Here is a 25,071-nt window from a genome sequence, read left to right on the forward strand (position 1 = left end):
TAAAGGTGTGTGCCTTTAATCTCAGCACCTGGGAGGCAGAAGTAGCCTGAGACTAATTCCAAGTAAGCCTGGGCTAGAGCGAGACCCTACTTCAGAAAAACTAAAAAAAAAAAAAAAAAAAAAAAAAAAAAGCCCTTTTAATAAAGTCCCATTCCCAAAGAGGAACATACTGCATTTTTATGTAAATGCTTTATATTTCCTGCACATCACATTTTTATTTCAGCTCTATTAACGTAAAATTTTTCCTTCTCCATCCTTTCCCTGTCCTTTTCCTTTAAAGAGAAAATTGGGCATGGTGGGAGGAAATTAACCAGGCATTGTCTCAATATGGTAAGGTCATTGATCTATGTATCAATACTACACTTGAAAAGACGCCTGCTGAGTTACAAATTGTTAGAAAAATGGGACTCAGTTCCATTTTAAAATCATTAATTTCTTTATCTCGTACTTTTTCAGTTACTGACCTTTGGCTAGAAGGAGCAGGTGCACCAGCTCCCCCTTCACTCTGCAGGCAGTCGTTACACCGGGTGTATCCGATAAGACTCAATCTCTTCCCTCGCTGGGGCTGGAATCAGCAGAGATAAGGGGGTGGCACACAAGGGTGTTTCTCCTTATCAGTCACTGCCCTAGGGCCATGTCCCTGGATGTAAAAGTCCCTGACCATCCCAGCCAGGCCAAGGGGGCAGAAAGGAAGAAATTTATTTGATAAAGCTACCATTAGTGTCACCTTTGTGTTAGAAGGTTACAGAGGTGTAACCTCTGTGACAAAGCTGCTGCAGGGAGGTGGCCCAGACAGAGGCTCTGGGAGACCTGGGTGTGACCTTCATCCCCACTGGCAGAAGGGAAGAATGCATGGGGGGGGGTTAGAGGTGACATGGCTGTGTACAGCACAGCCAGTGCTGAGGAGGCTGACACTGGAGTCACCATGAAGGGCACTTACTGTTTGCAAGGTCCTTCCACTTATGTCTGCTCACTTTAGACTCCTACCATCCCAGTGAGTTGGAAGAGGTCTTAGTGAAAAGCACGTTAGGAAGGAGGAAACCCAGTACACCAAGAAAATTGTAACTCACCCAGGATGACTCAGCTACGGAGATATTTGTGATTGGACGCAGCCTTCTGACTCAAAACCCTGCTTCCCCTGCATGTGGTCCATGTGCTTGCTCAGATGGCCAACAGTGAGGCGCCCACGAAAGCCTTGGCTTAGTACCAGGAGCCCTGGGTTCAGCTCTCTGTCTCTCTAGGAGATCATCACTAGCTCTTTTAGAAGCTCCATTTGCTGCTCTATGAAACGAGGAGCTTGATGAAACCATCTAGGCTGCATGGTGACAGCCAGGTGCAGCCTCACAGAAAGGCAGCCTGAGGGGCACAGCTTATCTTGTGCCAAGAACTGCCAAACACCTTATTACCCATGATCTCATTCAAGGCTTGCAGCACCCTGTTGTGGTGGGTGCTAATGTCTTCATTCAGCATATGAAGAAATAGACATACTGGCTCAAGGGCATTGTCTGGTCTGCATGGATACCATACCCAGTTCTAAGGCCTGGTGGCTCAGACAATAGAAATGCATGTCTCACCACTCTGGAGGCTGGAAGTTGCAGAGTGAAGTGCTGGCATGATTGGTCCTGGTGAGGCCTGTCTCTCTTCCTGGCTCATGATGGCTACTTTCTCTGTGTGCTCACCTAGGGCACAGGGGAGAGAAACACTGACAGCAAACTTTTTATTGTCTCTTCTCTTAAAGACATTGGGCCAGGCTGAAGGGATGGCTTAGAAGTTAAGGCATTTGCCTGCAAAGCCAAAGGACCCAGGTTTGATTCCACAGGACCTACATTAGCCAGATGCACAAGGTGGCACATGTGTCTGGAGTTCTTTACAGTGGCTGGAGGCCCTGGTGTACCCATTTCTCTCTCTCTCTCTCTCCCTCTCTCTCTCTCTCTCTCTCTCTCTCTCTCTCTCTCTCTCTCTCTCTCCCTCTCCCTCTCTCTTCCTGTCTTTCTCTCTGTCAAATAAATAAATAAAAAGAAAATTTGTTATTTGGGTTTTTGAAGTAGGGTCTCACTCTAGCCCAGGTGACCTGGAATTCACTGTGTAGTCTCAGGGTGGCCTTGAACTCATGCAATCCTCCCACCTCTGTCTCCTGAGTACTGGGATTAAAGGTGTGCGCCACCACACTCAGCTAAAATCTAAAATATTTAAAGACATCGGGCCGGTTAGACTAGAGCTCTATCCCCCTTATGAGATCATTTGTCCTGGTACCACCGAAACAGCCTGACTCCTAGGAGAGTGAAATTGGGGGGTTGAACTCCAAGCAGACACAAATCCATGGGAGCAGGCAACCTGTTGGGAAGTAATTTGCATTGTTGTGACTCCTGTCTTAATGGCTACTGTTCATTCAGCCCAGAGAGCTGAGATGGGACCAGAGACTGCTGGGACCAGAAAGCTGGACTCACTTCCTAATGTCACTCCTGCCAAGTCCTTGCCTCCTCTCCAGGGCACATGGGTGGGTGAAACAATCCTTCCTTGGCCAAACTCAAAGAGGGTGCCAGGGCTGTCAGTGATATGTTAGGAAGTGGTACCCCCAAGGTGCCCTGTACCCAGAATTGATGGCAGAGGTAGAACAGGAAGAGACAGAGAAGCCTACAGTGAGACCTGAGGACAGCTGCCTTCGCAGCCTCTGTGGAGCTGGACAACATCACACAGGCAGCGCCCTGGGCTCCTGAGGTGAGGTCAGTGTCTGTCATGTGTAGGAGGATGAGAACTCGATCCACATCAGCAAGCTGCTCACTGGAGCAGCTACAGTCGAGCTTGTTAGTCATGATTAAAAACTCTGCAGTAAAACAACACACTACTTGGTCAGACTCCTGCACAACCACAAGCCCGTCACCCACCTGGGATGCCTCCTCTCCATAAGTTACAATAAATGCCCTCTCACTAGTGAGAAGCCAAAGTTCGCTTCCCCACTCCCTCATTCTTTCTTGTTCACACTTAGATTATAAATGTAGGCTTTTAAGAGCAGGAGGGTTTTTCCTAATTTTACAAAGCTCACAAAGAGTAACAGGCCCCAGGCATCACTCAGAGAATGAAAATGTGTCATCGTACCTCCCAAACTGTCACACAGGCCATGAGTGAACAGGGCCACTGAGCACATTGACTGAAGTGGAGAGCGGCCTTCTAGGACACGACACTGAGCCTTTGGGTGGGGGGGTGGCTGCTGAGGGGTCTAGTTGGTAAGGCAGCAGGCCTTGCTTTCTCTTCCACAAGTTTTTATTAGAATCCACGTTATCATACCTGCATTTCACTATGACGATTTTCTGTCACTTGCCCTACTGTCCCTCCACTCCCTTTTCCGTGGAGATGAAACTGACCATGGAGCCTCTGGTGGTGCCTTTGTCACCATTGCCACAGAGCCACTGGGTCACTACAAAACCCTTCCTCCTAAGCTACAGCCTCTCACGAGGCTGATTCTAATCACGGAAGAAATTGTTGGGCCAGTAAAACTCAACCTTAAGCAACTTAGAACCAACAACAGCCTATGTCTCCTCGTCACATCTCTTCTCCCAGGGCAGGCCAGGGCGTATGGAGTAACAGTGCCCCGAGCTGCTCCCAGGCCCTCGGACCTCACACAGGCTGGCCTGCTCTGCGATCTTTCTCATCATTTCCATGGTTGGCTCTTGCAGGTGTGAAAGCTGCGGAGCTGTCTTCCATTCTGAGTGCAAAGAAAAATCTGTGCCCTGCCCAAGGTGCGTCCGCAAAGAACTGCAGAAGAAGCAGAAGTCCTTCTGGCGGCAGCTGAACGTGGATGAGAGCCTGGAAGAGGCGTGCACCATGTTTGAGCTGTCCTACCAAAACACCTGATTGCCGGCCAGCCGGGTGCTCGCACCACAGCCACTGAGGAGCCACTGGGGCCCCATCTAGAAGAGGCTGTCTCCTCTTCAGCTAGATGTAGATACATTTGTGTGTATATATATATATATATACACACACACACACACACACACACACACACACACACACACACACACACCTATATGTCCGTGCATATGCTTTGTGTATTGTCCAACAGGGCCACAGACCTTCTGTGGCTGGAAGCCTACTGATAGCTGAATTACACTTGGCTGTGAATTTCAGCTGCTTGCCCTCAACAAGATGTGGTTTACACACATTGCTTTATAGTGCAGTTTGGGACCTTGCAACCATTTGGCTCTAAGGGCCATTTTATTTTATAAGACACAGGAGGAAGCATTTCTAGTAGCAGCGTTTTGGGTCATTTCTCTGTTGTTTATTTTCAACCTTCGCACTGTTGGGGGAACTGAGGCATGGATCATTATCATCAGCTTCACAAGGAAATTCCTAAAACACATGGGTTTTCCTAGATTCTCCCAGGCTCCTGGGTCTCTGGCAGAGCTGCTCAGCAAGAAGCCAGGAGCTCTTTCCTGCAACAGAAAAGCATTCACCGTGAACACAGGAGTAGAGCTGGTCTGGGTTTAAAGTTAATACGAGAAAGTGTTCTCCTGAGTAAGGAAGGGGCCTCAAGCCCACACACCATCAGGTGCTGGTTTGGATCCCAGTGACTGCCTCACAATGTAACTAACTCTCCACCATACATGTCAAATTGTGCATGTGGTGAAGAACAGATTTCCAAGGGTGTCACAGGGGACGTTTACTATTTTTCCATGGTGCTGGCTGGGGGAAATGTCCCAGGATTGTCCTCAAACACATCAGTAGGCGCGTGGATAAAGCATATGGTACGCCTCTTGGAGGAGACGGTACTCCCTTTTCCAGAGTCCTCAGTTAGCATTTCTCATCTCGTCATTTTGAACACAATATTTCTCATTGCATTTTCATTGTGACCCTTACATTTTCAGTTTTACCAATTTGCTCTCATGATTTTAGTGTTTTGTTTTATTTTGTTTGTTTGGGGGAGCTTGGTATTTTAAGACAGAATCTTGTTGTCCATCCCAGGCTGGCCTCAAACTCACGAGCCTCCTGCCTCAGTGCTCCCCCGCCCCCACATGCTGGGATTCCGTGTATGCACCACCACACCTGCTTCCCTTGTTTTCAATTATTCAGAGAGAGCAGAAACATTTTGAAAACAAATACCAACTCTAAACTATTAAGCAAATACCAAACTTAGAAATAGAATAAATGAATTGAATTTACTGTTGTTGAAATAAGTACATGTATCTATCTATCTATCTATCTATATATATACATACATACATATAATTGTCACCTTACAGTAAAGCAAAAAGTGCAAAATATAATAGGAAATAGAAATAGAATGAATTGCTTTGCTGTTTGTCAAGATAGTGTCTTCCCCCTTGTAAGAGCCAAGTGTGTAGTGTCACTGTGACCAAAATGGCAGGTAGAATGGACAGGGAACCTGATGGCTAGGATTCTTTCTACCTTAACTCTTTCCAGAGCAGGGAAATATGCTCATAATGAAGCAACTCTCTGTAGTCGTTCTGAGTAGTTTCTGTGTCTTCCATACTGAGCAGATGCTGTTTTACGCCTTCATGGCTTCGTAGTTTCATTGCTATTGGGATGAAGGGACATTAGTAACTCACAAAGTACATGGTACACTCAGCCTCACACCAGGCTCCGTTCAGAGGCTGCCTTGAAATACTTCCATCCACCTGGAGACATCTCAGACTGACTTGTATAGTTAGAAGTAAGCATTTCACCTCTCAACACACACCATTTCCTCTGGCCTCGGGCCACACATTTCAGCTGACCAGTTCAGCACCGCACATGCATTTATTTCTTGACTATACAGTAGGTGTAACCAAGGCATGAAACTTGGTAAAAGGCCAGGGCCCTATTTACCAGATACCTCCTGGTGCCTTTTACTTTTAGAAAAGCAGGTTGACACCCCCACTTCACTGTAGTGATGGGAGAATGTCACATACAAAAGAACAAGGGTAGAAAGTCTCAAACATTTGGCGAACAGGCAAACACATTTGATCATCTCCTTTCCTCCTCCCCTTAATGAAATACGGTATTTCTGTTTTCCAGTCTCGGAACATGATCTTTCACAGGAGAATTATAGACCCGCTTATTATGAAACAGATGTGCTGCCACGGCACAGTGCCTTCTCCCTCGGTCCCCAGCTCCCTGTCACTGCAGCTCACTTCTTGACTTTGCTGTAATTAATCCATCTGTGGCTCTGACTGTCAGAGGCCATTCCCAGCACACTGCACAGAGACCTGACATGCAGAGCCATCTCCTCCCCTTCCACGACGTTTGCTATATGTTCAGAATGTCCTGTCCTGACTCCCAGGCACCCACTGTCACACCTGCTGAGAATCGAGGGTGAAATTGTGGCTCTGTGCTCCAGACACCTTTGTTGCTACCACTGCCCCTTAAGAGGACTCTGCTAAGTACTAGCTTTCCCTGGGAACTCCTAAGATCATTCTCCTCTCCTCTCCCCACATCACTTTCTGCTTATTTTCTAAAGCAGGGGAAGGTCGGGGGAGGGGGATGCGCTGTCATCAAAAGCTGTCCAAACAGGAACTGTGTCCCCACTGCTCCTGTTTCCTCTCCTTTTTGTATAACTGTGATAGACTGGTCCGTGTCACCTCTAGGCCTACAACTTTTTTTTTTTGGCCAGCACCACCAAACTGTGATAGGACAGGGAGGAGCTGGATTAGAAGTTGAGTCGGCCATGAAAATTCAAAATTACTATTTTCAGCCCAGAATGCCTTGGAGCACATGAATGCCCTTACTGTTTTCAAGTCTAACAAATTACTTTGTGCAACGTTAGGTAATTGTTCCACTGCTTAGAAGCTGTCGAAACAAAAGGCAGCCTGTGAATTACCACCTCCTGAAGACCAAGCTAATATCTGCTTTGCGGTATGTTCCCTTTCTCCTCCCATAGTAAATATCTTGCACATAAGGCATAATGGAAAAGGGCCAGTTAATCTCCTGGAGCTGGCAGCCGAGTCCAGGGAACTGCTTTCCACTGAAAGGCCCATTCCCTGGGGTGTCACTAGAGGAATTCCCTCCTACTAGTGCCAGAAACTCATGTGTGACACCGTCCAACCCAGGGAAGTGTTGGCATGTAGCCCTGTAAAGAAGCAGGTTCCTCAAATAGACCTGTATTCACACTGCTGCAGGAAGACCCCAGAGAGCTTACAAGGCAGTCAGTCACCCTGTGTGGAAACCACGTTCTTTCGCAGGCCCTGTACTGCAGCTCAAAAGCATCTTTATGTGAAAGCCATGTAAACTGGTTGGCCCTATTTACTTCTTGCATTGTCAGGGTCTATGTCACAGTGTTTTGTTGTTGCTGTTATTGTTTTGTTAGCGTCTCTACCCTCTACCCTCGGCTGGCTTTGAACTTGCTAGGCAAGCATTCTACCAGCTGCGCTACACCCCCAGACCCACTGTGCTGTAGTCTTTTTTCACATTTGAAATGCTAAGAGCCATCTTGTTGGGAGCTTTTGTACTTCTTGCTTCTTCTAGAATAAAGAATGTGGCTAGTGCCTTGGGATTTGCAGGTTTAAAACACAGTGGCGTCCTTCAGACTCACAAAATGGTCCCACACCATGATTTCCCTTTGGCTGCCCTGAGACCAAGGTACTTATATCACTGTAGTGCCGAATGCCTCTCTGGGGCTAAGTTCGAGTAGACCCTTTAGCAGGGTCTGGTTTCTGTCTCTGCTTGTGACATGTGCACACGGAGTGTGGACTCCAAGGAGTTCTTTCCACTCTTCCTAAAAGCACCCCATGCTGCAAGTTTGTTCTCTACCCACAGGTCAAAAAAGGCCCAACACAAACTACCTAGAAGGGTGAGATTTGCATGATGTCACACACACAGATCACCTGCTACAGAGATAGGAACCACCGAGGAGATGGAGGGCCATTCTGCTGCCAGTTCAGGGGTACAGAACGTGTATGCATATTAGCCTTCTCTGTACATCTCTTGCATTTCATTGAATTAGGAATATTTAAAAATACATCTTCAGTTCTTTATTTTAATGCTGTCTGATTTCAACACAGACTTTTAGTTATTTTATTTTTTTTAAATATTTTATTTATTTGAGAGAGAGGGGAGAGAAAGAGGCAGAGAAAGAAAAAGGGAGAGAGAGAGAAACAATGGGCATGCTAGAGCATCCAGCCACTGCAAACAAACTCCAGGTGCATGCGCCACCTTGCTTACATGGGTCCTGGGGAATCGAACTTGGTTCCTTTGGCTTTCCAGGGAAGCACCTTAACTACTCAGCCATCTCTCCAGCCCTTAGTTATTTTATTTTTTGTATTTAACACAGTAAATAGAGATGTATACAATTTTCTTCTTTTTTTAATCTCTTGGATTTTCTACCCTACTTCTCTTTATCCTCTGAAATAATGTAGGAAACTTAAAATTTGGGGGCAGAATTTAAAGAAAATAGTACTCTCCTCCTTGGCCTGACTGGAGCCACTAGCCATTCTCTCTGCATCCCTTTCCTCGGTGCCATCCTTGCTGCTAGTGGGCGTTAGGAGCCTTGGTTGGTGTCCTGCCAGTGTATCATTCTCCCATCACAGCTTAGCACCACCCACCATGAGTGTGTGAGCCTCACTCAGCTGACCTCACCAGAGCACTGCTGATCTCTGCTACACAGGACATGTCTGGACAGTTATGTCTCAGCACCCAGCAGCCTTCACAAATCTCTGATTCAAGAGTTTTTCTCTGATTTTTGTGGGTGTGTGGCTGAGATAACATCTGCATCATTGTTAAGGTCAAGGAAAAAGTCCAAAGTGTGGAATACCCATCCAGGCCTAGCCATACTTGTCAGGGGGTGTACCTAAGATGGGCTCCCAGTGTTGGTAGCACATGGTACTTTCCTCCTCCCATGTAACAGAAACCATTATTGAGTGGGACTCAGCTGCTCTGCTCCTTCCTGATGGAAGAAAGTCCACTGGCTGCTCATCTTGTTGAAAAGCTCTTGAGTGAAGCCAGTTGTTGCCAGGTTAGAAGGTTAAGAAACCTATAGCAGTTCTTCTAGCCAGATCCCTCCAGCTGGCTGGGAAGCTGCTAACCAGCCCTCTCCCCTTCCCTTGATCCTCCTTGCCTCTTGTCTGCAGCTCTTGTCCAGAGGTAACTTCATGCTAATCAACCACCTAGTGAACAAATGGCCTGTGGCTCCTCCATATTGGCCTTCCCATGTGTTTCTTTTCCCTGTAGGAGTGCCTTATAGTACTGTCTAGTGCATCTAGTCTAGTTTCTCTGACCCACTCGAAGCCTGCAGTATTCCTTCAACTAAACATGGGTCCCTCCACGTCTTCCCTGCTGGCTGCTCTTTAATACAGATGCGTCCAGAGCCTGCATACTCCATGCATGTCAGATGTTCCATTTTTGCTTAACCTGGTGCCTTAACCTCATAAGTAAAGAGATTCATGTTGCAAACACATTAACAAACAGAGTGATACAGACACTGGCTTCTTAAGTGCCATGGCACTTTTACCGGGAAATACAAAAGACACAACCAGACAATATTTTAACCTTGCTTTATGCTGTTTCTTAGTCACTGTTTTATCTTGCTTGCTTTCATTAACCAAACTCAGGGGAATGTCATGTCACCAAGGCTAAGAGGGGAGAAATAAAAAACAGCTACCCAAGAACTGAATATGTAAAGTCTATAAACAGCCCTTTTCAGGTTCAAAACCTACACCAACATACGAATTTTATTTCCCTCTACTGTACAAAGATTTTTTTGTTTTCTTTTGCCACCTGTTTTACACATGGGAAGTTGGAAGCCTCTTGGATGCATTTTGATGAAAATGCCCCTATTTATGGCAGGTGTATCCACTTAGCCACCAGATGAGGTTTGGTCACTTCCCAGATTCTTGCTGGGAACAGCTCTTAGCCTCCCGTAGGGAATGTAAAACAAATCTAAGGATTCTCTATGGAATGGTAAGGGAAGAAAATGCCCGGATCGCAAATGAAGAGTGTGAACACGGCCATGTGGAAGGTCTCTGTGCCTGTCGTCAGGCTCCTGGCTCAGATCATGTCATTTTTCCTTATTTCTGCTCACGCAATACAGAACTTATGAAAACTTTGTATGTGGGCTATTATATCACTCTGAGTTAAGCTATTTGTAATAGCTAATGTGCTAACTTACATGTGTGTTCTTTGTTTCTGGGTTTTATTGCCTTTTTGTTTTGTTTGTTTTAAGTTTTTGTTTACATAGTTTTTAAGCATCAGCAACTGTAACCATATAAAACTGAATTTGCATTGTTGACAAGACATCTAGTTTCTATGGTTATCTGTCACATAATTTAAGTGCATCCATTCCTAATGCATAAAGATATCTCTCAATAAACAATGCAGAAAAGATACTATTCTCACAACAACTTTGTAAAGATGCTAGGTTCAGGGTGGGGGCCGAAAGCTCAAGGTGAGCCCTGCCTGGGTACAATCCACAGTCAAGACTTGAGGGCTGGGGCTGGGAAAATAGCTCAGCACACAAGCATGAAGACCTAGGGTTAGTCCTTAGCACCTGCGTGAAAATCCAGGCATGGCTGCAATGCCCATCACTGAGAAGGGCAGAGACAGGATCGCTGGGGCTCCCTGGTCAGCCATTCGGACCAAAAAACAGAGTTCCAGGTTCAGTGAGAGATTCTGTCTCAGGATAATAAGGTGGAAAAATGATCAAAGAAGACACCCAACATCTTCCTCTAGCCTCTGCATGTGTGTGTGCAACACATGCATCTGCACACACATGCACACTCCATACATGTTAAGTACTACACACACACACACACACACACACACACACACACAAAAGTTCAAATAAAAAAAGACTTGGGGGATATTGAAAGTGGTGGCTTACTTATATTTTAAAACACCTCTTGAGCCTGGAGAGAGAAGTCAGTGGTAAAGTGCTGGCTGTGTGAGCACGACAACCTGAGTTTGGATCTCCCCATGAAGAACACCAGGCGTGGTGGCAGTTCCGGAAAGGCAGAAATACAAGACTTCCCTGGGGCTTCTGACTAGCAACTCGCGCCAAACCAGTGAGTGACAGGTTCAGTCAGAGACCTTGCCTCAAAAGTAAGGTGAAAGCCGGGCGTGCTGGTGCACTCCTTTAATCCCAGCACTCAGGAGGCAGAGGTAGGAGGCTCTCAATGAGTTTGAGGCCACCCTGAGACTACATAGTGAATTCCAGGTCAGCCTGGGCTAGAGCGAAATCCTACCATGAAAACAAAAAACAAACAAAGGTGAAATGCATGCAATAACATTTACGCACTGTTACATGCACATGTGTCATAGACACACATATGTCATACCATATACTTAATACATATGCATGAATGTCATACACATCATGCATGTCACATGTCATACACTTTACAGCCACACCAAAAGAAATAAGGTGGACAGCAATTGAGCAATAAGTCCTCAGGTCAACCTCTGTCCTCCATATGCATGTGGACACATGTATCCTTACCTACACACATACCCACATGCAATGGGAATACACATACACACAACTACACACATCATTTAAACATGCAAAATAAATTAACACAAAATATCTCTTAATAATATCCTTACAAGGGCTGGAGAGATGGCTTAGTGGTTAAGCGCTTGCCTGTGAAGCCTAAGCACCCTGGTTCAAGGCTCAGTTCCCCAGGTCCCATGTTAGCCAGATGCACAAGGGGGCGCACGCGTCTGGAGTTCATTTGCAGAGGCTGGAAGCCCTGGTGCGCCCATTCTCTCTCTCTCCCTCTATCTGTCTTTCTCTCTGTGTCTGTCGCTCTCAAATAAATAAATAAAAAAAAATTTAAAAAAAAAAATAATATCCTTACAAATGGACCTTGATGTTTCTAATCTCATTGGCCTACAAGAGCCTCTAGTCCTTCCTATGTTTATGGAAAATAGAGTATAACCTGGGAAAAGATGCTGTGTTGTGTTGTGTCATTTTATTTACTCAATCATAGCATAATTGCTTTCAGTCTGGAAACAAACAGTCAAAGCTCATGCATAGAGTGCCCTCCCCAGAGCTCTGACCTGCTTTCATCTCCCCTCACTAACTCTCAAGCGAGGTGGTCAAGTGCGGGGCAGTCAGCACGAGGAAGTCACTGTGGTCATGACCCATATGCTGGGGGGGAGAGTAAAGGTGCAAGTGCTCCGCGGAGGAGCCGCCCTGTGGGAGCTTAGAAGTGACAGGAAATTTGGCAACTGCCTCCTGCCTGGATTGGCCTTTTCACCTCCACCAAAAAAGGCCTCAGGATACATCAACTGTCCCCTTGGAGCCTTTCCTTTCCAAAGCACAGTTTAAACTCACTTTCCCAAAGGACACTGAAAGAGACTGGTATTACCAAAGATATTTCTGGTAAACATTTGCCAAGGGTGAACCCTGAGCCTTACTCCCTAGACACACCCAAACTAAGCCATGCCAGGCTTCTCCACCCCTCCGCAGGGAACTAGCCCAGCCCACGCCCACTCTGGCCCGGGAGTAACTGGACTTCATCCTCACACAAAGCCTGCCATAACCCACAGCAGAAGGAAGCGAGTTAATGTTTCATGGCACCAGACTACACTCACGATGTAGTCAGGGCCCACATTCAACTGGCTCACAGGACAGTTAGCTTTCTCTCAGCTGTAGTAGAGCAGAACGACGGGAGACCACAGGAAGGCTGCACGCCCTCAGAAGAGAAGCAGGAGCATAGAAGACGCCATCTTATCCATCTCTCCCAGAAGATATGAGTCAGGTCCCCCTTATTTACTTGTTCTGTCCTTTTTTATTTTAAATTTATTTTATTTTATTTGCAAGCAGAGAGAGAGAGAGAGAAAAAAAAATGAGAATAGGCACACCAGGGCCTCTACCCATTGCAAATGAACTCCAGATGTGTGTGCCACTTTGTGCATCTGGCTTCACATGGATGCTGTGGAACTGAACTCAGGTTGTTAGGGTTTGCAGGCAAGCGTCTTAACTGCTGACCCATCTTGCCGGCCTTTGTTCTGCTCCAGCCCTTGTTCTGTCCTTTGATGGCAGCTCTAGTGATACCTAAAATTAGTGGTTCCTACACTAGAAACACACAAATAAGAGCCAAATGTCTTGTCTTGTCATAGATAATTAAGTCAAAATTTCACTGGATTGTATAGTTTTTTTCAAGCTGTTTGGGCATGGGCTGGAGTTGTAGCTTAGGGTAGAACACTCAGTTAATATGCATAGGGCCCTGAATTTGATCCCCAACATCACACACAAACAAAGCTCTTTGGGGTATTCCAATATATTCTGAAAGATAAGAGCTACCAGCCTAGAAGGGCCAGCTACTGAGGTGATGACTGCAAATTTAAGCCTGCTGGGTGATATGTGAATTCAAGAGTTGGCCTGGACTTCTCTGTGTAGTTTCAGGGTGGTCTAAAACTCATAGAGATCCACCTACCTCTGCTGCCCAAGTGTTGGGATTAAAGGTGTATTCTACCATGCCTGGCTCCTGAAAATACAATTTTTTAAAAAAGAGTTGGGAATTTAGCTCAATAGTAAAGCAAATTATAAGTATAAGGCCCTGTTTTATCCCCAGTGCCATTAAAAAAAAAAGGAAAATAAAAAGAGAAAAGAGCCAGTGATCTAAATGAGCCTACGAGTGGTCCACTGTGGAACAGGATCAGGAGCGTGTGGAGGACCTGAGAGACTTTAGTTGCCCTCCTGAAAAGGGAAGAATCCAACAGACATGAACAGTACTTTGGAACTTGCTCCTTACCAACTGCTATCATTTCCATAAAAGCTTACCTTTATAGCCACTTTATTTTCTTCCAGGGTGTGGTTACCTTTCCACATATATCTTAGAGGGCCTGGTAGATAGATGTATCATGAGTTCAGCTACTAAGCCAGCCCTCATAAGGAGCCTCATATTCTCCCCTTCACTTGTTATGATTGGTCCTGAGATGCCCACGTGTGAGAGCCTGCTCCCAGTTCGGGCTCAGTCAATAAGCACAGACCTCATCGCTGTGGATGGTGGTGTCTAACATGAAAATCATTAGGTGCTTTTTGCCCAGAAAGGCTCAAAAACTTCAGGAAATCTTGCTACAGGTCCAGATTCCCTTTGGTTCCATAGAAGAACCAGCTTTAAAACAAACCAGTTGTCCCAAACCCAATGCACCTGTTGGATTTTCAACTTGAGCCATCAATTATAGGTGAATAGAAGCTCAGGAAGATGGGAGTTACTGTTGTCTGTCCCCTTTAGGAAGTCAGTCACCTATCTAACAACAAGTGTTTCTCCTGATGGAGCACCTCATCCGTGCCCACAGGGAATAACCACAGCAGTCCCACCTTGTTTCCATATTACTTTGGGAAGCAAGTTCCAGGGACAAGAATACAGGCAGGAATAAACTTGGGTCTGCTGAGGCCTTCCCTAAGACTTCTATTTTCATTATTAATTCTAATAAAGGAATAAGATCCCCTCCCCATGATAACAAAGGTCTCTGGTGCCTAGTACCCAAGAAGCATGGGGCAAAACACGCAACAGAAAAATATAGCTTATCTTCTCTCATTTGTGTCTATTCTCTGATAGCTTAGACAGAAGAGACCTGCCAGGGCGACAAATGGTCCCCATAGCTAAGCATACAAGAGTTCTAATTTATGTGCCCTGACATCTAGTTTACCTGGATAATGGGGAAATTGATTACTCACCCACCTTTGTTGCACATCCCTGCATTAAGAGTTACTCATTTTAAGCAAATCAGCTAGAGTTCATGAGTTCATACACCATTTCAGATCCTGCCGTGCAACCCCAGGCAGCTGCTCTGTTGGTCTGGAGAAAATTCCTCCAGCCTTTGTCCAGACTCTCCCAATATGGTGTGTTGTTCTGAGGCTGAAGAGCTATTAGCACAGTAATTTTTCCAAATGAACATTGAGCTAAATTATCTCAAATGTATAAAGAAACATCTCTCAGTGTGTTATGGAAAATTGCCTTCCAAATTACAAGACTATACAAAGCACATATTAATTCTGGGCCCAAGGACATCCAAATTGCCTTAGATTTGTGCTGCATTGTGGTTACACACTCTTAATAATGTCAGGCTCAGAGGATATCACAAGGTACATGCTGCTATGAAAATAAACCAGAATTTTTCTCCATTAGGATCACCCTGCACACACCCAAGCCCAGCTAGAGGCATTGTGCTCTGAGATTCAGGCCTTTTGCAGAGGAAATCAATTCTAATTGCAGAGGCAGGGAGTGAATTTGAATTCTAAACTGGGTCGACCTCCCCAAATGGCTTTCTCATGGCTGCCCATGAGCGAAGCCACCCAGGAGGAGCTGATGGCAGCTCTGGTGCCCAGAGGTGAAGCTTGCCTCTGTGTGTCTCAGAGGCAGCTCCTGCTCAAACACAAGCGAAGAGGGAACCAGAGACCACATGGAGAGTCCTTGCTTCAAACAAGATGGCAGATGAGGAGCAGTGCTCAGTGTTGTCCCATGGTCTCCATACATGTGACCCCTCCACACACACACGTCACATGCATGAACACATCTACACACCAAAAAGGATTTAAGGGTTGAGAAGATGTTTCAGTGGTTAACGGCACTTGTATGCAAAGCCTGCCAGCCTGGGTTCAATTCCCCAGCATCCCTCTTCATTCTCTCTCTCTCTCTCTCTCTCTCTCTCTCTCTCTCTCTCTCTCTCTCTCTCTCTGTGTGTGTGTAATAAATAAATAAATATTTTTAAAAGATTAAAAAATAAAATATAAGCCAGTCACACCTTTAATCCCAGCACTTGAGAAGCAGAGGTAGGAGGATTACCATTGGTTTGAGACCAGCCTGGAACTACAGAGTGAGTTCCAGGTCAGCCTGTGCTAGAAAAAAAAGACCCTACCTTGAAAAAACAAAACAAAACAAGATAAATTAATAAATAAAATATTACAGAAAAAATCCAAGATATAATGTTTTATCCTCACACACCATAACATTGAATAAAAATGTTTATTTTTACATAGGTAGTTGCAATGCATTTCATAGCTAGTAAAATTGACAATAATTCCTTGGTTCCTATCAATTCCAAATCAAATTTACCTAATTTTGTCTCAAAAACATCTTTTCTGGTCTTATTTGAATAGCTAGTGTTTTCGGAAAGAGAAATTCATAATCAGGCCATTCCTATTCCTTCTAGAGGAAAAAGGCATCTCGCCAGACACTAGTTCCCCTTGCCCCCTGGCTCCAGATAGAATCCCCGTGGTCTATCAGGCAAGGGCCCCTCCCTTCGGGGTTGGCATCTTGTGGAAAGCAAGATGTGTACACTGGACTCCGAAGTGGCCAGCCATTAATTCCTGCTCACTGGAAAAGGCCCCAAATTCTGGGAGGCCCAATTTATTTTTAGTTCTTCAATCTATCAACCATACAGCAAATGAATTCTCTCTTTACGTCAGCCAGAGCTAGTTTCTGGTCCCCTGCCTTTCCCACACATGGGGTTCTCACTACACTTTCCCTCCTTTCCCTGTGCACAGGGGCCTTTGCACCCAATGGCTGTGATCATGGGAACTATTACAGGATCTCTGCCAGGATGCCACCCTGTGCATTCAGAAATCTTACCAGGGCAGGAGGAAAACCTTGTACCTGACAACAGGGCTTCTTAATCAGCCAGCTCCAGGACTGATGCTGTAATAGTGTCAAGTTATAAGGGGGACAAAAATAAATAGACTTATTGACACAGTCTGTCCCAAAACTAGGGTGGGATCCTATAGAACTGTGTGGAGGAAGTACCCAGGATGCAAAAGTTCCTGTCTATTCCCTGATGCCATATGGACATGCAAGGCAATATTAGCTCATGAGCCAGTACCCTAGTCCTCACCAGCAGGCCCCTATATTCATGCTGCTCTACCAAAAGACCTATGGTTCAAGGCCCATTGTGCAGTTCTTCATGAGTGAGGATTTCAGCTTAAAGCAAATTTAAAAGGCATTAAAAAACTATGTGCAAGAAAGACTCCCCAACAGATCAACCCAAATAAAAGAATCAGTCTAGATATTTTCTAAGGTGTTGTTTTCAGTGTGAGTAGACACATAAATGATTTTTTTCATTAGCTATAAATATTGGTTTGACTAGGATTACTATCTAAAATAGATAGGAACCCAAGATTATCTATCATTGTGGTCAAAATATTTTAACTTTAATTTCCTCTTAATAAAATTCCTGATCTCAGGTCACAAAAAGACAGAGATAATGGAAGGGTTGGAATTCCCTGCAGCAATGTGAACCCTGGGCTTTGTCTGCAGTGGTAGTTCTCAATCTGTGGTCCCTGGATCAGGGCATGAGTGTAGCTAGAAATGCATTGAAAATGCATATTCTCAGGCCTTGCCGGGACTTACTGTCTCAGACACTCTTGAGTGTCTGGCTCAGGGACCTGAGATTTAACACCTCCCAAACACACAGATGATGACCATGCAAGCTGAAAAGAGATCCACTGTGATGATTAATCTTAATTGACAACTTTGATTGAATTTGGAAAAGCTAAGCAGATGAGGAAAGATTACTTCTGGCCATATCTAGGAGGGGATTTCTAGAGACTAGTAACGAAGGTAGAGAGAACTGTGGCATGATTCAGCTGGCTAGGAGCCTGCACAAAACAAAAGAGAGACAGAGGAACGCTGCTATTATGGGTAGTCTCCTTATGCTCGCAGGCCACCATGAGGTGAGCAGCTCTGCTCCAGTGCCCGCTCTCTGCCATGATGCTTTGGCTTCCCACAGGCCCACGGCAATGTGGCAAGTGACTATGGACCAAAGCCACAGCTCAAATAAGGCTTTCCTCCTTTTAATTGTTTCTCGCAAGTATTCTGCCAGGGATGAAAAGCTGGACCAGCACACCACCATATACTAAAGTATCTCTGCCCATAATCTGGTCCTTCCCATCTCCCCAACTCAAGCACCCTGCTCGCCCCACCCTTTATGGAGCCTCCTATATGCAAGCACTCTGTTAGATGCTGGGGCTGCAAAACAGTAAAGACACAGCTTTCCCTTAAGAAGTAAAGAATCAGCTTGAGAGATGGCTCAGTGGGAAAAATGCTTGCCACACAAGCATGAGGACCTGACTTTGGATCCCTGTCCACTCATAGAGAAAGCCAGGCATGGTGGTGCACCCCTATAGTCCTTCTAGTGAGGTGGAGCCAGGCTCCTAGGAGTTGCTGGCTAGCTGGTCTAGTGGAGTTGGTGAGCTCTAGGTTCAGTGAGGACTTGTCTAAAGAAGACACCTAATGTCTGGCCCCCATATGCATGAGCACACATATGCATCCACACATACCACACAAACATTCACACACACACAACACACTTATAAAGAAATAACAGGGCTGGAGAGATGGCTTAGCAGTTAAGGCACTTGTCTGGGAAGCCTAAGGATCCATGTTTGACTTTCCAGGTCCCACGTAGGCCAGATGTACAAAATGATGCAAGTGCACAAGGTCGCACATGCGCACAAGGTGGGGCACATGTCTGGCGGTGGACTGCAGTGGCTGGAGGCCCTAGCACACCAATCACCAATTCTCTCTCTCTCTCTCACTCTCGCTCTGTTGCTCTTGCTCTCTTGCATTAAAAAGGGGGGGGGGGGTCAGTCTGCTGTGCTTGCCTAAAAATAAATAAAATAAAATAAAATAAACAAACAGAAATATAGAGAGGACCAGCGTAAGCCCACGTGCAATGTTCCCTGCTCCCTGGCTGTGTGTGTGCGGCATCCCTGGGGAGTTGAGATGACAGCTCCGGCGTCCAGCTGTTAGGTCCCTGGCTTCTCCACCTTCATGTCAAGGGGCCTTGGTGAGTTATTAAGTTCAAAGTGGTGAAGATGCCTCAGCCTCCCCACCTGCCTCTTCTGTTGGGCAAGTACTGGTTATGTAGCTGGTGAGGTTTAAGTGCCGCTCACCTGACTCGTGGGAAGGGGAAACAGGTATGTTCTGGGAGCAGAGGGAAACATGAACAGGGGTGTATTTACATCTTCCCTGGCCAGGAAGTGCTTCCGAGAGAGCTCATCTGGAGCTGGTCTGGGACGGTGAACCACTATTGTCAAGGAAGGGTAGAGGCTGGAGCCACGTGGCTCCTTCAGGCTCCAGTGACCTCCTTGAGCCCTCAGAGAATCATCAGGATGTCCTTTGTCCCTGTCCTCTGTTCCGCCCACCTTCCACATCTCTGGGCTTCCTGGTAGTGTGACATGCTCCAAATACACGGCTAAACTACCCCCACCCACCGCACCCGGGCCGCCTTCCTGGCTTTCTGTCTCTTTCAGAGATATGGCTGAAATGAGGATCTTGCTCCTCCATCGTCTAACAGAAGAGTTTCGCTGTGGTTGAGTGGAAGGGGGTGACCATCCACCGCCGCCACGGCCCCCTCCCGCCCCGCCACCAGGGGTCCCAAGTTGACTGCATCAGTCTTTTTGTTTCCAAACTAATTCTTTTCTCCTTGGTTTTGATTATGAGTTTAGCAGTCTCAGCACAACCTAGAGTGCTATGCCCCCTCTGTGCCTCCATTCCTGTCTCTACCAGGAAACTGGGCCTCTAGTCCTCCTCCTTCTCCTCCTCTCCTTTTATTTCCATGGCTCCCTGATTGGAAAAGAGCGGGCCCCCTTCTTCCTCCTCAACTCCACAATTGTCACCGCCAATTAGTGCATTGTTAGGGTACACAATGGCGTTACTGTAGCCACTGGAATGGGAGGCTTTTGTACTTCTCCAACAGGCCGTGGGGGCAGTCAAGTTTCATTTAGAGACTTAAAACACAACTCCAGAAGAAAAATAAATGCTATTAGAAAAGATAAAGAAGGGGAAAGGAGGGAGGACAAAAACAAAAAGAAAGGAAAGAAAAAGAACAAGAGAAAAGTTGAAGATGAAGGAAAAGAAAAGTGATGGTTGGTGAGCAAATGTTGAAAGGGAACCAAAAAAAAAAAAAAAAAAAGATGCCATTCAGGAGTTAGGCAGAACTCATGAAAAGGCCCGAGTGGTTGCTACATGCAACTCCCCTCAGCACACAAAAGGGCCTGAGCTTAACGGTAATTAGTGGTGGGGCTGGGCTTGGAAGCAACACTGGGTGTCTTTAGAGGATTTTCCCAACACCCCCCCACACACACCCGCAGTCCTCCCCAATAAAGGGGGACGGGAGAAGGTAGGGATGGGGTAGGGAAAGGCCGCATTGCCCCCAAGCCCCCCAGCAGCCTGGGCTGGAGGCAAGTCAGTGTTTCTCTTTGACAGGTAAATTGGATTTTAGTCTCTAAAGCTGGTGACTACTTCTAGCGGGTATGTTTTCTGTAGGGATGTGACATATGGGCGTGTTCTCGAGTCACTTTCACTTGTTTCAAGTACCTTTTGAGCAGCCTGGCCCTTTTTGCAGCCGGCAGGCAGGCTCCTTCACTCGCAGTCCACAGGCGGTGGGCTTTCGCGGTCAGCAGAGCTGCGGGCACCACGAGCTTTTCGGGCTTGGAAAAGTGCTGGAGCCCAGCGAGGCGAGGGACCCACCTGAGAGCGGCCTTCCGTCTGAGGAGCTGGTTCCTGAAACACGAAGGTCCAAGCACCGCTTGTGTTGAGATGTCACTTCCTTCCTAGCTTGCATCTTCCTTCGTCCCCCTCACCATCGCTAAAACAATTGATTGTACTTCCTGCGCAGTACTCTTAGGATAAGTCAGGATAAGTCTACCACTATCGGCAGTCAAGTTCGCCTTGCTGCTAGAAATCACCTGACAAAGAGCAGCTTGTGGGAAAAAGATTTATTTTGGCTTACAGGCTCGAGGGGAAGCTCCATGATGGCAGAGGAAAACAATGGCATGAACAGAGGGTGGACATCACCCCCTGACCAACATAAGGTGGACCACAGCAACAGGAGAGTGTGCCAAACACTGGCAAGGGGAAACTGGCTATAACACCCATAAGCCCGCGCCCAACAACACACTGCTTCCAGGAAGAATTAATTTCCAACTGCCATCAGCTGGGAAACCTAGCATCTAGAGCACTTAAGTTTATGGGGGACACCTGACTCAAACCACCACACCCACCTTATTTTTTTCTTTTCCAAGACAGGGTCTCTCTCAGAAACCAGAGATGAGTCATTAGGGTAGACTAGCTAAATGTCAAGCCCTAGGACCCTCCAGTCACCACCTCCTCAGCGCTAGGATTAGAGAGGCACGTGCCACCATTTCTGGCATGCTTGTGTGGTGAGCACTTTAGCCACCTACCCCAGTATAGTCCCCTAAAATAACTTTTGGAACAACATAGCCCCAGAGCCAATTCATAACACATACTTACTTTGTAATATTGTGCCATTTCCCCTTCAAGTACATTGAATGTCCTCTCCATTTTCCCTCTGAGTCAGACCAGATTCCCTTTTTAAAAAAATTATTTTTATTATCACAAATAACTTAATAGACTTACCTGCTCCATGCAAGGTTTGAAAAAAAACTCTCCTGCTTCAGAAACAGGAATGTAGGGATGGGCCCAAGACTTACACCATTGTGCCTTCCTCCCACCCAAATCCATCGGTGTAGAACCAATGCAGGCGTAAGGCTGTCCCAGACATTCACTGGAGCTAAGAGAGATGGAGAGGGTGAGGACCATTCTGGAGTATGAGGAGCAGAATTCTGATTTTTTAAAAAAAAATCTTTATTGATAACCACCATTCATATACATAATGTTCCCTAATTATAATCCCTTCACATCCTTTCTCTCTCTCTCTTTCTCTCTCTGTCTTTTGTTTTGTTTTTTATTGTTGTTGTTGTTGTTTATTTTTTGTTTTTTTGTGTTTTATTTGAGGTAGGGTCTTGCTCTAGCTCAGGCTGACCTAGAATTCACTCTGTAGTCTCAGGGTCCATCCTCAAATTCATGACGATCCTCCTACCTCTGCCTCTGGAGTCCTGGGATTAGAGGCATGCACCACCACACCCAGACCTCGTCCTCTCTTTTGTTCCCCCTCTCTTACCACCCCTCCCACTACAGTCCTTCCTTCAAATTACTCCCTAGTGTTTATTTTGATGTCACCATTACTTTTGCCTCATTATGCAGGTTTTATATAGATAATGTCAACCCCTATGAGATCATGAATGCAACGGCCAGTTGGCACACTTGGCCTGGCTGGCCAGCCATATAGCTTGTAGAGTCAACTGCTGATTGAGACTGTTGATGCTTTTTCTCCCCCAACAGGCTGCATAGCACTTCCCAGCACCATGACAGCTAGTCAACAGGGAGGAGGCTGCCAGCCCAGCTGTAGCTTGATTTCCCAGCATGTGGTGTTGAAGACCAGAATTCTAATCCACATGTGAAAACAAGCAGCAGTCAGCAGGTCCCTGGATGCTGTTTACCTCCTATGTTCAAGTGTGTGAGTCTTGTGCTCAGCTTTGTGGTTGCTAGAAGGATTCAAGGAGACTCCTGTCAAAGGGTGGAGCCCAAGTGCTGACACAGGAAATGCCGCTGGAGATGCCATATGTGGTTCTGGGTTCTTTCTTTTAATTTATTATTTATTTATTTATTCTTATTTTTAGAGAGAGAAAGAGGGAAACAGGGAGAGAGAGAATTAGAGTGCCAGGGCCTCAGCCACTGTAATAAAACTCCAGATGCTTGTGCCACCTAGTAGGCATGGTGTGGCTTTGCACTTGCCATGCTTTTGTGTGTCTGGCTTACATGGGATCTGGAGAGAGATCTAACATGGGTCCGTAGGCTTCTCAGGCAAGCACCTTAACCGCTAGGCCATCTCTCTACCTCTGTTCCTTTAATTTTTTTTTTAGTTTTTTGAGGTAGGGTTTCACTGTAGTACAGGCTGACCCAGAATTCACTATGTAGTCTCAAGGTGGCCTCGAACTCATGGTGATCCTCCTATCTCTGCCTCCTGCGGGCTTGGATTAAAGGCATGCACCACTATGCCCAGATGTTTTTTTGTTTGTTTGTTTTGTTTTAAATATTTTTTATTTTTATTTATTTATTACAGACAGAGGGAAGGAGAGAGAGAGAGAGTGGGCATGCCAGGGCCTCCAGCCACTGCAAACGAACTCCAGATGCATGTACCACCTTGTATATCCAGCTTACATGGGTCCTGGGGAATCGAACCTGGGTCCTTTGGCTTTGTAGGCAAGCAACTTAACCACTGAGCAATCTGTCTAGCCCTGTTGTATTTTGAAGTAGTGTCTCATTCTAGTCCAGACAGACCTGGAATTCACTACATAGTCTCAGGCTGGACTTTTACTTACAGAGATCCCCCTACCTGGGCCTCACAAGTGTTGGGAATAAAGGCATTCACCACCAAGCCAGGACCCCCCCTTTTTTTATTGTCAAAGTATAGACAGTATACCATGATCATAGTCCCCTCCCACTGTCCTCATTTCCCCTTCCCAAATCTGCCCTCCACTGAATACCTTCTTTCCAATTAGTCTCTCTCCTATTTTAATGGCATCATTTTTGTCCTCCTATTATGTAGGTCTTGTGTAGATAGCATCAGCCACTGTGAATACCCAGGCCTCTTTGTGTCTGGAACACAGCATTGTAAGCACTCCTCCCCCTCCTTTGGCTCTTTACATTCTTTTCACCCCCTCTTCCACAATGGCCCCTGAGCCTTGGAGGATGTGATAGAGATGTCTCACTTAGTGGTGAACATTCCACTGTCACTTCTTCTGAACCCTGTGGAGACTTTGAGTCACCCTAGTGGACACTGCCATCTGAAAAGAGAAGCTCCTTTAACCAAAAGTGAGAGTAAGGGCTGGAGAGATGGCTTGGCGGTTAAGCGCTTGCCTGTGAAGCCTAAGGACCCCGGTTCAAGGCTCGATTCCCCAGGACCCACGTTAGCCAGATGCACAAGGGGTGCATGCGTCTGGAGTTCCTTTGCAGTAGTTGGAGGCCCTAGCATGCCCATTCTCTATCTATCTATCTGCCTCTTTCTCTCTCTGTCTGTCGCTCTCAAATAAATTAAATAAAAGTGAGAGTAAGTGTTTAGAGGACAGTTTAGTGGGCATAATGTATGCATTTATCCAAACAACAGTAATAGCTTCTCCCCTAGGACTTACGTCCTACCCACCATAGACCTCTGATTAGGTTTTCAGTACTAGGCATGTATTCCAGCCTATGCAGCAGGCCTCCAGTCCAATCAGAAAGCAGTTGGTTTCCACCATAACAGACATGCAACCATTGCACCAGTTTGACACATTTGGCCTGGCTAGCAGGCTTGCAGGGTCCAGTACTGGTTAAGACCGTTGGTGACTTCTCTCCCTCAAAAAGCTGCATGCTGCATAGCCCTTTCCAGCACCCTCACAGCTAGTTAACAGGCAGGAGGCTTCCAGCTCAGCTCCAACTTGATTTCTTAGTGACCCGCAGCTCAGCCATGTGGAGCCTTCAACAATAGGGTCTTGCCACCCACTTCTGGTGGGCAACCAAGAGCTTTGGCAATAGCCTGTAATGTTTTGGTTTCATCAGGCGCCTCCCTGGCCACCAACTCACTGGAAGGTAGTCCACCTCTGAGACTAAAATTTTTTTTATAACAGATACTAGGCCCTTTATTGCTTGCCCCACCACACATACATGCATGCGCGCACGCACTCACACACACAGTGTGTAGACTCATCCTGGGCCTTTGGACTGCCTTGTTCAGTACTGGCTCCATGACCACCATCACTCTCCAATGAGCACTTCCTGACTCAGCCTTTAATTGAAAGTGAAACCCTCTGAAATGGCCCATGCACGCCGCCCACACCCACATCAGGAAATGCAGAATCTGAAGGGGATGGGAACCAAATCAAGGATGCTTTAGTTTCCTCCATATGCTACATTTCCAGGACTGGAGACAAGAGAGGGATTTGTCTGGCTGTCCAAGGTTTGTGTTAGAGGAAATACCTACCCCTGTGGGAGCCTGTGCAGGGATTCCTGAAAAGGTTCTTGATGGCACTGAGGCCACTTTCCCTCACCCTCACCCTCAGCCTTCTGCTCTGGGTGTGGTAACACAAACCAAAGACTCCAGAACCTGCAAAGCAGGAGGCACAAAGATCACAGTGAAAGGCAGCCCAGCAGGACAGCTCCCTGCAGTGTCTTTATAAGAAGAGCCCTAGTTCCTCTCCACCCACGACCCAACTCTTGTCCCTTTCTGCAGACCATTTAATCATTCCTGCACCCACCTTTCTTCAATGCAGTCCCAAAACCTAACCGAAAAGCTCTT

The 25,071-nt window shown here is 46.3% G+C and overlaps 1 protein-coding gene across 2 annotated transcripts in view; it reads left to right on the forward strand.

The window, feature by feature from the left end:
- The window catches only part of Plekhm3 (pleckstrin homology domain containing M3), a 174,632-nt gene extending 169,476 nt beyond the window's left edge, over positions 1 to 5,156 (forward strand). For both annotated transcript variants that reach the window (XM_045147391.1, XM_045147392.1), the window contains one exon: positions 3,675 to 5,156. In XM_045147391.1, coding sequence (XP_045003326.1) covers positions 3,675 to 3,852 — 178 coding nt within the window. In that variant the 3' untranslated portion in view covers positions 3,853 to 5,156. The remainder of the gene's footprint in view (positions 1 to 3,674) is intronic.
- Positions 5,157 to 25,071: the final 19,915 nt, after the last annotated feature.

This window comes from Jaculus jaculus, chromosome 4 (genome assembly GCF_020740685.1).
Source record: "Jaculus jaculus isolate mJacJac1 chromosome 4, mJacJac1.mat.Y.cur, whole genome shotgun sequence".
NCBI lineage: Eukaryota > Metazoa > Chordata > Mammalia > Rodentia > Dipodidae > Jaculus > Jaculus jaculus.